The 12,123-nt window shown below is 39.0% G+C and overlaps 1 protein-coding gene across 1 annotated transcript in view; it reads left to right on the top strand.

Moving 5' to 3' along the window:
• Window positions 1-12,123, top strand: part of NIPBL (NIPBL, cohesin loading factor) — a 128,951-nt gene that overhangs the window by 24,128 nt on the left and 92,700 nt on the right. The window contains 2 exon segments of the mRNA XM_025213551.1: window positions 1,876-2,036; window positions 5,715-5,808. Coding sequence (XP_025069336.1) covers window positions 1,876-2,036; window positions 5,715-5,808 — 255 coding nt within the window.

Here is a 12,123-nt window from a genome sequence, read left to right as displayed (position 1 = left end):
CTGCTGACTCATGTTCATCTTGGAGTCCACTAGGACTCCAAGATCCCTTTCCACTTCCGTGCCACCCAGCAGGTCATTCCCTAGGCTGTAGGTGTGCTGGACATTTTTCCTCCCTAGGTGCAGCACTTTGCATTTCTCCTTGTTGAATTGCATTCTGTTGTTTTCTGCCCATTTGTCCAACCTGTCCAGGTCTGCTTGCAGCTGTTCCCTGCCCTCTGGCGTGTCCACTTCTCCCCATAGCTTTGTGTCATCTGCAAACTTGGACAGAGTACATTTCACTCCCTCGTCCAAGTCGCTGATGAAGACATTAAAGAGTATCATGGAGCCTGGGATGCCCCCAGCAGCTGACTGGGAGGATTGAGGCCCTGCTGCAAGCAGCCCGGGCTCTGTGGCTATCAGCAGCTACCCAGAACCTGGGTTGGCTGCAGCTGGGAGGCTACAAGCAGCTGCTGCCTCCCAGCCCCAGCTGTCTCCCAATCCCAGATCCAGCCCTGGGCTCTAGGGAGGCAGAAGATACCGGCGATGCTCCCTGGTGTGCAGCCCTCAGCACTTCTACAAAGCAGTGTGTGAAACCCCACGTGGCAGGGCACAGGAGGGGCGCAGAAAGCTGCCTGCCCCACTTACTCTGCAGGCGGGGGCAGCAGCAAGGGGCACAACCCTGCCCACGCTGCTCCCATTGACACAGGGGAAGTGTGACCTGGGCAGCGTGGAGCTTGCAGCAGCTGGCAATCTTCCCTGTGCGGCCCCTCTGTGCGCTGCCACTCTGAGTCACACACGCTGTGCTTGGGAGGGCAGTAGCGCCAGGAGTGCAGCGTGCCAGGGCAGCACAGTGGGGAGCATCACGGGTATCTGCTGCCTCCCTGGAGTCTAGAGCCAGGTCTGGAGCTGGGAGGCAGCAGCTGTTTGCAGCCTCCCAGCTGCAGCTGGTCCAGGTTCTGGGTAACTGCTGATAGCTACGGAGCCTGGGCTCAGGGGCAGGGGCTTTGGGTGGGAGGCAAGGGGCACAAGCAGGGCATCCTGCCATGTACCCCCTGCCCTTGTTTTGTTTTTCTGGCATGCCAGCACTCCGGCACCTTCCAAGGTAGGCATTGTGGGTTTTTTCGGCACTCCGGCCTAAAAACGTTGCCTACCCCTGGTATAGATGAACATCAGAGAATACATTCTATGCCATGATACTCTAGAATGGACAATTTTCTTGATTTAATGCACAAATGATGAAAGCCAAATTTAAAAATATTTTTGGACTCGTTCATTTTTATTTTTTGTTTATTCTGCCATGCATTTCATATTACAGCCAAAATAGCAATTTTCCTCAAGATAATGTTGACTAACTATAATTTATTGCTAGTATTATCTATTGTAGTGCTTGTTTACATTTTCTTTTAAGAGGTATTGGTTTATTCTTTTAATCTGATCATATGAGGTTAGACTCTTTGAACTTCAGTTAAGAAATGTTTCCAAACCTTCACTTTTCCTTTCCAGTTCAATGTAATCTTTAATAAATGTTTCTATAACTGTTCAACTTTTTCAGTTTTGATCCAGAAGTATTTCATCTGTTATCAACCCTCTTATTTACTTCTACTCTATAAATACAAGTTCACTTTATGAAAAAAAATGCAAATGAAACAATCCTCTGTTTCAAAAAGAAAATTGATCGGTGACTGGTACAATTTAAAAAATTCCTGGTAAATGTTATTTTACAGTTGTAACAACTACTTGTTGCTGAAGGAATACTGATGAGTTCAACTGATGGCCAATCTCAACTCCAATCCATTTGTCTTGCATACATTATCAATAACAGGTCTTAATATTTAACGCTTATGTATCTTTAAGAGTTACTTAAAACATCCATCTTCATTTCTTTTCTTATTTCAGCTTCAGTATCGAGTCCCATTGTCTCAAGTGGGATGAGGAACATACATGAAAATAAAGTTTCAAGTCAGTTGTCTGGCAATTCAGCTAATCACCACGCTGATAATACTAGACATGGCTCAAATGAAGACTACCTACAGATGGTGCACAGACTAAGTAGTGATGTATGTTATATACATATCAGTTCTTTAGATTAAAGCAAATGTTTGAAAAATATCTTGTGTAACTGCCCTAAAAGCCAAGCCAAGCACTTTGTGCTGTTGATGAATTAGGGGAAAACTTAGAGAAGCTAATAAATTTAATTTTTCAGTTTTTGCTTTCATACATTGAGCAGGTCTGAATTTTCACATTTTTTAAATTACCACTCTTTCACTTGGAACCACTTGTACAGCATTTCTTTCAAATTTATGGAAAGTGAAGATTATTTTAGAGGCAACCTTTCCTGAAATACTTGGGTGATGTGAACAGTATGCGAGTCTATATAGGTAAATCAGTATTACTGAAGCCTTGTGTCAGTTGCTAGTGGACATGATGCATTTGAAACAGTCTATTAAAATGCTTTCTTGGGTAGTAAAGTGGTCCTGTCAAAAATGATGGACGTTTTGTTGGATGCTTTTTTATTCAAGGTTTTGTGTAAGAAACTATAAGCTTAAGTGTCTTACATGGAAACTCATTTTCCTGAGGTCAATTACTTTAGTTCACCTAGTGAGTGAACTTCATGCTTTAGTGACCATTCTGAAATATGCTAAACTTTATAGAAGAAAGTGGACCTCTGAACTCATCCCAGATAAGTTTCTATGTTGATGATGAATTCTCCACTAAATGAACTCTTAATACTTCCAACAGGTTCCCAACCTTCTTGCTGAGGTTCTTTTTTACAAACTTGTCATTTAATTTCTTAGTGAATCTTTTGTGGAGTGATCTTAGGTTCTAGTTTTTGTTTTGTTTTAAGCATCAGTTATTTGAGTAGTGTTATGTTCCCTGCTGCAGATTATGAACAATATTTGAACTTGGGATATTCAGGAACAAAGTAAGCCTGTGTTGCTTAAATTTAGGGCATAGTTTTATGAGCTTGCAATAGTGGGCATCTGTTGTTTATATTAGCTAGTCAGTAGGCAGAGCATGGTGCACGCTCTACACTTGTGATGCTTTCTGTAGTCTCCAGTGAAGTGTATGATAAATCCCTGAATAGAGTTAATTCAGTAAAACCTTGAGAAAGTAAATCAGCTGTATCACTTTCTTCAGTGAACACAAACATACAGTCAGTAATTCAGCTGTTTCCAAAATATCACTGTTTGAAAACGCTCACCAAACAAATAAGCAGTGAGCTTTTACATAACAGTTTACATAAAAATCACAAATACAGTAGAAAGCCAGTATAATGCCTGCATAATATACAGCAGCAGCTGATGATCATATCACTCTACCTCAGTGATAAAACTTGACAATTTTTTCACACCAAATACATATACATTTTCCAGAGCTAAGCTTTATTTTTAAAACTTCCTGGCTGTATTAAACCTTTTGTAAAAATTAACCAATAGACATTTTCTATGGAATTTTTAGAAAGAACTTGGGGAAAAAAGGCATTTAAAAATTATAGAAAATCAGGGTTAGAAGGAACCTCAGGAGGTCATCTAGTCCAACCCCCTGCTAAAAGCCAGGACCACCTCCAACTAGATCATACCAGCCAAGGTTTTGCCTACCTGGGTCTTAAAAACCCCACGGATGGAAATTCTACAGCCTCTCTGGGCACCCTGTTCCAGTGCTTTACTACCCTCATAATGAGAGAGGTTTTTCCTAATATCTAACCTAAAATTCCCTTGCTTCAACTTGAGACGATTGCTCCTTGTTCTGTCATCTGCCACCACTGAGAACAGACTAGCTCTCTCCTCTTTGTAGCCACCCTTCAGGTAATTGAAGGCTGCTATTTAATACCTTTAACAATATTTATAGTCCAAACATTGGAGAAATGTCCTAGGGTATGAGAATATGATAGTAATGCTAACCAGAAAAAGAAATAAACTAAACAGCTAACTAAACGGACAATTACCAAATCAGTTAAATAGACAGTAGACTGGCTTATTCTCATTTTCCAATCTGCCTGGACACATCCGAGGTAAAAAAAAAAACAGTGAAAATATATTACAATTTTTAAATCATTGCATTTTAGCCTAATATAAGAGCTAGAAATTAAAAAAAATAAAGTTCAATAAAGTCAACATTTTAGAGATTTTCTTAATTAGAATGTCCTGTTTTTACGCTTCTCATTGTCTGAAAAAATGTATTTGGTGCTGATGCCTTTTGTGCTTCATGACTCCCTGAATGATGATTAAAAAAAATCTGTGCAAAATTCTCAGCAATGTTTCTGGTTGAGAAAAAAGTGTAGACAGTATATTTTTATATAATACTGAAGTTTGACTCTTGGAATGAGCACAGTCATAAATGATAATTACGGCATCGTATAAATTATGTACAAGATAGATTGAGTCTTTCATTAAAGACTGTTTCCCTGCTATTGCTGGTTTATTCTATAGTTCTTTTTCCTAGTCTTCTGTTGTAATTGCTTTAAAAAATAAATTAATAGGTGTAGCGACAGTTCTAAATTTTGAAAACTTTACTAATCTTTTGTATTATAACATTTCATAAGTTTTGAAGTGCATGCTTCACATATATTTATATTTAAGGCCCCTTTTCAGTAAGACACTTAGTACTTGTCTGGATTAGGTACATGCCTAAAGTTGATTTTCTAGTGTCACGTTTGAGTGGACAGTTTTCAGAATTTGCCAGAATTAAATATTCATACTCTAGAAGGATTAACATGAGATGTTTCAGTATATAGGCTACTGATTTCATTGCGACTTAGAATTAAACCAAATAATCAAAACTGTTTGTCAAAGTTACAAAGCACAATACGTGTTGGAAAAAATGGAAAGAAGGAAATCCAAATATTAAGAGAATGAAAAATATTAAGAAAAAGGCAGCATGATGCCTTTTAGATAACTGGTAATACAGTTAGTTAGACCAGCGACTAGACCAACTTTTAACTCTCTTCGCTAATTTTTTTCTTACTTGAGTTTAACTTCACCGTTTAAAGGAATGATCCTTTCTCAAAGTGAGGGTATTTATAGAAATAAAAGCCAAAAAGTTGGGTTTTTTTTAATGTTGGGTAATTTTTTTGAAAACACAAATGTCTCTTTTCTTTCCTGTACTTGGAAAAAAATAAAAATTAAATTAAAGTTGTTGCACTGTAGAATTCACCTAGTATTCTAGTAATAAACTTGTGTATATATGCATTCTTTTGTCCAGCAGAGGGCTCTACTATTTTTCATGAATGAAACAGAAACATAAAGAAAAAAGTTAAATGAGAAACTGAATGAAGTGGGGTTTTTTTTTTCTATTTAAAGATAATGTGTGAAAAATATGAAAGTCACATTTAATGTGATGTTTGTTTTCACAACTTAAAAATTGTATTGGCAATTTCTGTATATCTGGTTAATGGGTATTTGTATTACCAGGAAAGTTACCAAAAGTTTTTTTTATTTTTATGGAACATGTTGATTTATGCAAAACTATTAATTGAACAATGTTATATTGGTTTATGAAGTTAGGAATACATTTTTATTTATTATTTGCATGTTCTGGTTATAGGCTTTTATTAGCGCTCTTGATTTCATTTCAAGATATTCTCTCTGGAATGGCCTCAATTGCAAGTAGCCTTATATAATTAAATTTTGTACTAGTAATTGTCCTCTGATCCACTTTTCACTATTTTATTTATTGCAGGTCTTTTTAAGCTAGTGTTCTTGCTTATAATATACATTACCATCACTGTTTTTTAGGATGGTGATCCTTCCATAAGAAATGCTGCATCGTTTTCTTTAAGATCACCACAGTCAGTATGCTCTCCAGCTGGAAGTGATGGAACCCCTAAAGGTAGGTACTCTTACAGTTAAAACACATTGAATGTATATATTTAGTTCTTATTTTTCATAGTTATAAAGAACAGATGACTTAAAGCTACGTAGTTTGATCTAATTAGTATTCTGCATTCAGGTAAAACCAAAGAATTTAGACATACTTAATGATATTTTTAATTAAGAATTTATTTTGATCCCCTGTTAACTGGAAATCTGTGGATGTCCAAAATTTGACCTAAGGTATTTTAAAATACTACTATATCTTGAGCATATCAGGATTCTAAACCCTTTCCACACTGTAGATTAAAATGTATTCTAACAGTCTTATTTGTTCTGTTTGACACAATTGAAAAGCACTGCATATCTTGAGATTTTAGTCTGCACAAAAATGTCATAGCATAACATAGTTATTGTATCAATTACAGTCTAACAAATTGTGTTTACATAACGTAATAATTATGTTGGCTAAAACCTGTTTAATCTCTAGTGTGGATGAGGTTTAAACATATTATCTGATGGGAACAGAAGGAAATTTCAATTAAAAAAAAAAAGAAAAAGCTCCACCCTTCAAAAATAATTCTTTATACCAAAATCCAAAATGTACACCCCTGTCTTTGATTTTGTAACAGTAATTAACTAACAAATGAGAAGTGGAGTACATAGTTTTGGTGAAGAGTGGAGGATGATGTCAAGTTGTTCATATTTTTGTGTACACAGTGTCTGGGCAGAGCAAAAATGGTTTCTTCTGCTTGAGAATTAGTATAGCATAAAGCATGTTTAACTATTTCCCATGTAGAACAGGTGGGATGGTGAGAGCGCTCAAAGGATGGAACAGAGAAGGGATCCAGACATTTGCTAAAATGATTTTTCCAGTTCATTGTGATATACAGGTGTCTTGGGACAAGTAAAGGTGGAGGAGAGAGGAACCTTCAGGGCATGAGTTGTTGGTGGCCTTGTAGAAACTGCAGCATAAAGAATTTATAAAACCTTGTGCTAAGTGGCAAAGATTGGTGCCTTTATGAAATGCAGAGTCCCCATCAGCAGAGCTGTTACTGTTAATTAAGTGTAGTGGTTCCAGGAGTCCTTACCACAGAAACAGTTGTTACATGCCAAGAATTTTCAAATAACTTATTTGTTGAAATTCCTTCCTATTGAATGTTTAAGGTAGAATCATACAGGTTGACTTGTTTTAATCAGTTGTAATTTCTTACTGTCGTGGAAGTGCTGGCAGACCTTCTGGATGGTACCTGTATATTGGATCCATCCCTCTCTTGGTTGATAAAGTTTAGATAGAAAATACTTAGTTACTGGTGGAGGGCATTTTTAAGTAGTTATGATTTTAAGCTTTGATTGAGACACCAAGTCTTAATACTGAGAGTCTTGCCAAATGCTGCTCGCTTGCTTTTTCTTGTGCTCTCTTGCTCTCTGCCTTTTAGCTAAACATAAGGAAAAGGGAAAAAATCATTACAATATTACTTGAACCCTCATAATCCCAACAGTCTGTTTTTGGCTGGGTGTAATATGAAAACTGATTGACAAATCTAGTGATGAGTGAACATTAAATTTCACATTTAAGATTTTTAATTTTATATTTACATGACAACATTTTAATGGATCAAACTTTGGCAGAGTTAGAGAAAGTTGTTTTCACAATAAGCTGTAGTTTTGCTTTGAAGGACTGAAAAAGAGTAGTATCGGACATCTAGTCGTCAGCCCAGACATGAGAGGTACTCAATGGCAAAAAATTCTTAGATGTTAATGTTCCCATCACTATTCCGTGAGCACTACACAGACTTTGTATATTTATGTTCATAACACCTTTGTGGGGCAGGGCAGCAGTACTATCACCATTTTGTACAGGAGGAACTGAGGAATTAGTCCTAGTTCCTCAGAATCATTTAGGCATCTAACTCCTGTTGGTTTTGAAGGAGCTGAAGTGACTTCCCATGGCCAGAGGAAGTCTGTGGAAGTCTCTGGCAGAACAACAATTACTCATGGTGCTCACAAATCAGTAAGAATTATTTCTTATTTCTTCTCCAGGATTCTGGACCATTCTTCATCTCTAAGCTATGTGTTCCCACTCTACCTAAGTTTGCCAAAAAGTTTGTAAAAATCTTGGTGGTCCATTCGTCTGTTCATTGATCCTGGGCTGTAGGTTTAGGTTTGCAGCCTTGCAGCCTTTGGTCCAGAATGTGTAAAGCCATACAGAAAAATATGTAGTGTTAATTTTTGTAGTTTTGACTTGGAGATAACACTGAACTCTGTATACTTCACTGGAGCTGGTGTTCAATGTTTAGTTATGATAAAACTTAGGTGATGGATGTGCAAAAGTAACATTTGTAGGCTGGGGGAAACGTATAAAAGAAATAAGTTATATCTGCTCTTTTGATTGTGTTTTCCACTTAGTCCAATGGATTGATTTTTTTTTTTTTTGGATTTTTTTTTTTTGTTAAGATATGTTTGGAAGCATATCTCATACCACAAATACCAGAGGTAGTTCTCATTTGTCCATGAGGGCCTGTGGCTTTTTCATAATTTTTCTGGTTTTGGTTTAGATTCTTTCTCTAACCAAATGAAGCAGCTTTTACCTGTTAACTTGTCTACTTTTAAATTTTGAAGCAGTGGTAAAAAGTATTTTCCTTTCATTCATTAATCCAAGTAGGATTACTCATCTGGTTTTCTCCATTCATTTCTTCTACTCCTACTAGAATGGCAGTGTCAAACAAAAATGTTCCATTTAGTAAGGGGTGTTTTTTGGAGCTGTTCAATGTGTGGACACTGCTACCGTTGTTCCTATTCTCTGGTCACTCTACCAAGAGACAGGGGCTCAGAGTTTCTATGACTTGTCACACTTTTACATGTACCTGTCCTTTATATCAGTTGTGAAACCTCTGAGGACACCTTTTCAAAGGTCACCACCAAATGTTTTTAACCAGCCTGCTCTTACGAGCTAATGACCTTTTCAGATTATGTTGAAAAACCTTTCTCAAAACTCCATCTTTAAAAGGAAAAGTTCTAGGATATTACCTGAGGATATTCATAAAACAAGAGTAGTAATTGTAATACACAGCTGTTTTATGTAGAACGTTTCATCTGGAGATTTCAAGGGTTTACAAATGAGCATGTTTTCAAGTTGTTGCCTGCAGGGAGTATTCCCTTATACTATCTTCAAGCATTTTTATTGGCATTTAAGACAGGCCAGAACTCATGATACATTTCTTCTGTGGACTAAAACCCAAAACAGAACAGCTATATTGTCTTACTATATGTCTCTCTCTCTCTCCCTCTCCCCCAGAAAAGGTTTTAAGAAAGAATATATTCTTGATCCTGACCTCTGCCACAGTTGTAGCCCTTTCCACAAAGAATCTTTTGAATATAACTGCTCTGAGTCAGAGGAGCAGGACAGGATTTTTTCCTCACATGTGAAATCCTGGGGAGGGCAGTGGTGTTCACTATAGAACATTGTGAGTGACAATGAAGAACAGATATATTATATCAGTAAGCAAAACAGAATTTGTTCTCCTCCTGTCTCTTTCCTTATCTTATTTCTTCCTCTTCCCTAATAATTTATTTAGTGGGAAGCATTAATGCATTCTGAAGGAAATTATATTCTATGAGCTAAGTTCTATAAAATCTGCCTATTGCCATAAGAACAATTTTAGCATTTGCTTCACTTATATAATAATAATAATAAACATCTAAAAATCTCTGGCTGTCCAAGATGTGGAGATATTAAACAGGGTAGTTTAAAAATAAAATTCCAAATGAAGATTTTTCACTTCCATTACAGTAAATCTCTTCAGATCTTCTGACATTGATGGACCTGATTTATTTGAAAATATTATTCAGCTCCTTGTTATCATAAATTTCTCTGCTTTACCTTTAGAAATTACCATTACTTATACAAAATATTTCCTGTGCTATGACTGTCGCCTCTCTCCCTTCAAGAAAGTTTTGGAACTCCTAACAGCCTAGCCATGAAGCCTAAGGATCCATGTATACCCATGCTAAGACAACTTACCCTCTCATCCCTAGGGATCTGTCAGGAAGCAAAACAGAGCAACCTGTGCTTGCTTCAAGCACATAAGTGTGTAATCTACTTAAAGAAAAAAATTCCTGAAAACTTTTTGGAGGATCATTTCACTATGAATCAAGACAGACACAGAGTCAAGAGTCTTTCAAATACAGAAAAGTTTTGACAAGCTCCTGGTGTTGATCTGACATGCTGCAGGATGAATGAACAAGTATTATTGATCCATCTTCATCTGTTTGAAGTGGTCTTCTGGTTTCTAGGCATAGGGAATACTCTGGGCAACACAGCATGCGAGAGTGCTTCAAGAATTCCTCTTAGGAGCTGGGAACCAATTCCAACAAGAGATGCAAAACAGTGAAGATATCATCAGAGTGATCCATTATTTCTGTTCATGGAAATAGGAAACCCACATAAAGATAGGATCATCTCTGCACAAATCTGAATCCTAAATGAATGTTTTTCAGGATTTTGAAATGGACAGGCCTCGTGCATCACAACAAAGAGAATTATGACCAAGTCAGACTTTAGAACATCAATTTAGCGATAAGTAATCAGCATAATTATTCCCAAGATCGTTTGAGAAAAGAATGTATTGGAATTCAGTTAGAAAATGACAGCTATGATATATTAAGGGGTAGGAACAAGAAATTTAAGTCTAAATGATAAAAATATGTTTATCATCTCCTGGGCAGAAGCTCACTTGGTCCCTGTTTTAGATGATTGACCAAAAAGTGGTACTGAACACACAAGCCTTCTGAATCAACAGGCAGACCACAAACATAGTTCCTAAACCTTGAGGTAGTCAAGCTACTTCTGGAGCAAATTAGCTAATCCACTATTCGGTGGGCCATGTTCACATTCAGCTGTAATATAAAAGATCATAAATGGGAAATGGAGCAGATATAACAGGAAAAAGCTGTTTACAAACTATGAACTCATTTTTTCTAAAATTTCTCCCACCCTCAATCCCTTCCTCTCCATATTGCAAGGAGTAGTGACTATGATAAAAGGAGGCCATGATCACCATCCTTACCCCAAACTTGCCAGGAAGGCAGTGGTACTCAAAGAATGAGGAGACATTGCACAAGCCTTCCTTCATTCTTTTCAGTAGACAGTATCTCCTATGATGGTACCTGCTAGGGCTGTGCGAAGCTTCAGGTGCTGATTCAGTTTGAAGGAGATTCGGCCTGATTCGGTGGCCGAATCTCTGAATACAAATTGAATCAGGGAACCAATTAAAAGGTCCGAATCAATTTGAAGCTCTCTGAATCGATTCAGAAAAGATTCAGAGAGCTTTGGCGATTTTCAGGCAGTCCCCGCCTGCTCCAGCAGGAAGCTGGACCTGGACTCAGCTGGTAAATAAGGGGTGGAGGAGTGGGGAGGGGACCATGGGGGGGATCCCCATCCTGTGCCTGCTCCCCCAGTTCCCCCGACCCCTGCCTGCTCCCCCACCATCCCCCTCCCCATTGGCTGCCCTGCCTGGCTCCAGTTCCCGGTGCTTTAAAAAAAAAGCCCCCACTCACTGAGTGCTGCCAGGCCGGGGGGGGGGCGATCCCCTCCCTTCCCCATGCTGCATGGGGGGGGGGGGGGGGGGCTCTGTCACCAGCCCCCACCCGCTCTCCCAGCTCCCCCACCATGGCTGTGCCACCCACCCTGCTCCGCCCCTTTAAGAAGAAGAAGAAAAACAACCCCCGCTCTCCCCCCCACCCGAACTTGCCACCTCCTGCAGTGGCCTCAGGGCTTTGGGGGGCTCTTGGAAGAGCCCCCCGCATGGTGTTGGTCAGTGGGGGGCAGCGGTGATTTGCCCTCTGCCAAGCAGGAACTGGTGAGTCTGAGGTTTGTTTGTTTTTTTTTCCTTAAAGGGCCGGAGCTGGGGTGGGCAGCATTCCATTGGTGGGGCTAGGACAGTGAGGGGCTCAAGACAGAGCCCTCCATGCAGTGGGGGGCAGTGGGAGGAGGAAGGATCTCTTCCACCTGTCAGCACCTAGTGAGTTAGGGCTTTTTTCTTTTTTTTTTTCCCCAAAGTGCCAGGAGCTGGGGCAGGCACTGCTGAGGCTGGGAGAACGGGTGGGAGATGATGGGGCCTGTGTGATTTGGATATTCAGCTGCTGCCACCGAATCAGCCGAATCAATTCGGGACAGTGATTCGAATCACTGTCCCCCAGAATCAGCTGAATACAAATCTGAAGCAAATACTAGCCACTTCTCATAGGCGTAGTACCTGCCTCTGCATCATATTTTGGGTTATTTGAGTTTAAAAGCTTAGGGCATGTTGCTCAATAATTGAAATGGTAGGGA

Source organism: Alligator sinensis, unplaced genomic scaffold, assembly GCF_000455745.1.
Source record: "Alligator sinensis unplaced genomic scaffold, ASM45574v1 scaffold175_1, whole genome shotgun sequence".
In the NCBI taxonomy this organism is placed as follows: Eukaryota; Metazoa; Chordata; order Crocodylia; family Alligatoridae; genus Alligator; species Alligator sinensis.
This window is presented reverse-complemented; position numbering and strand designations above follow the sequence as displayed.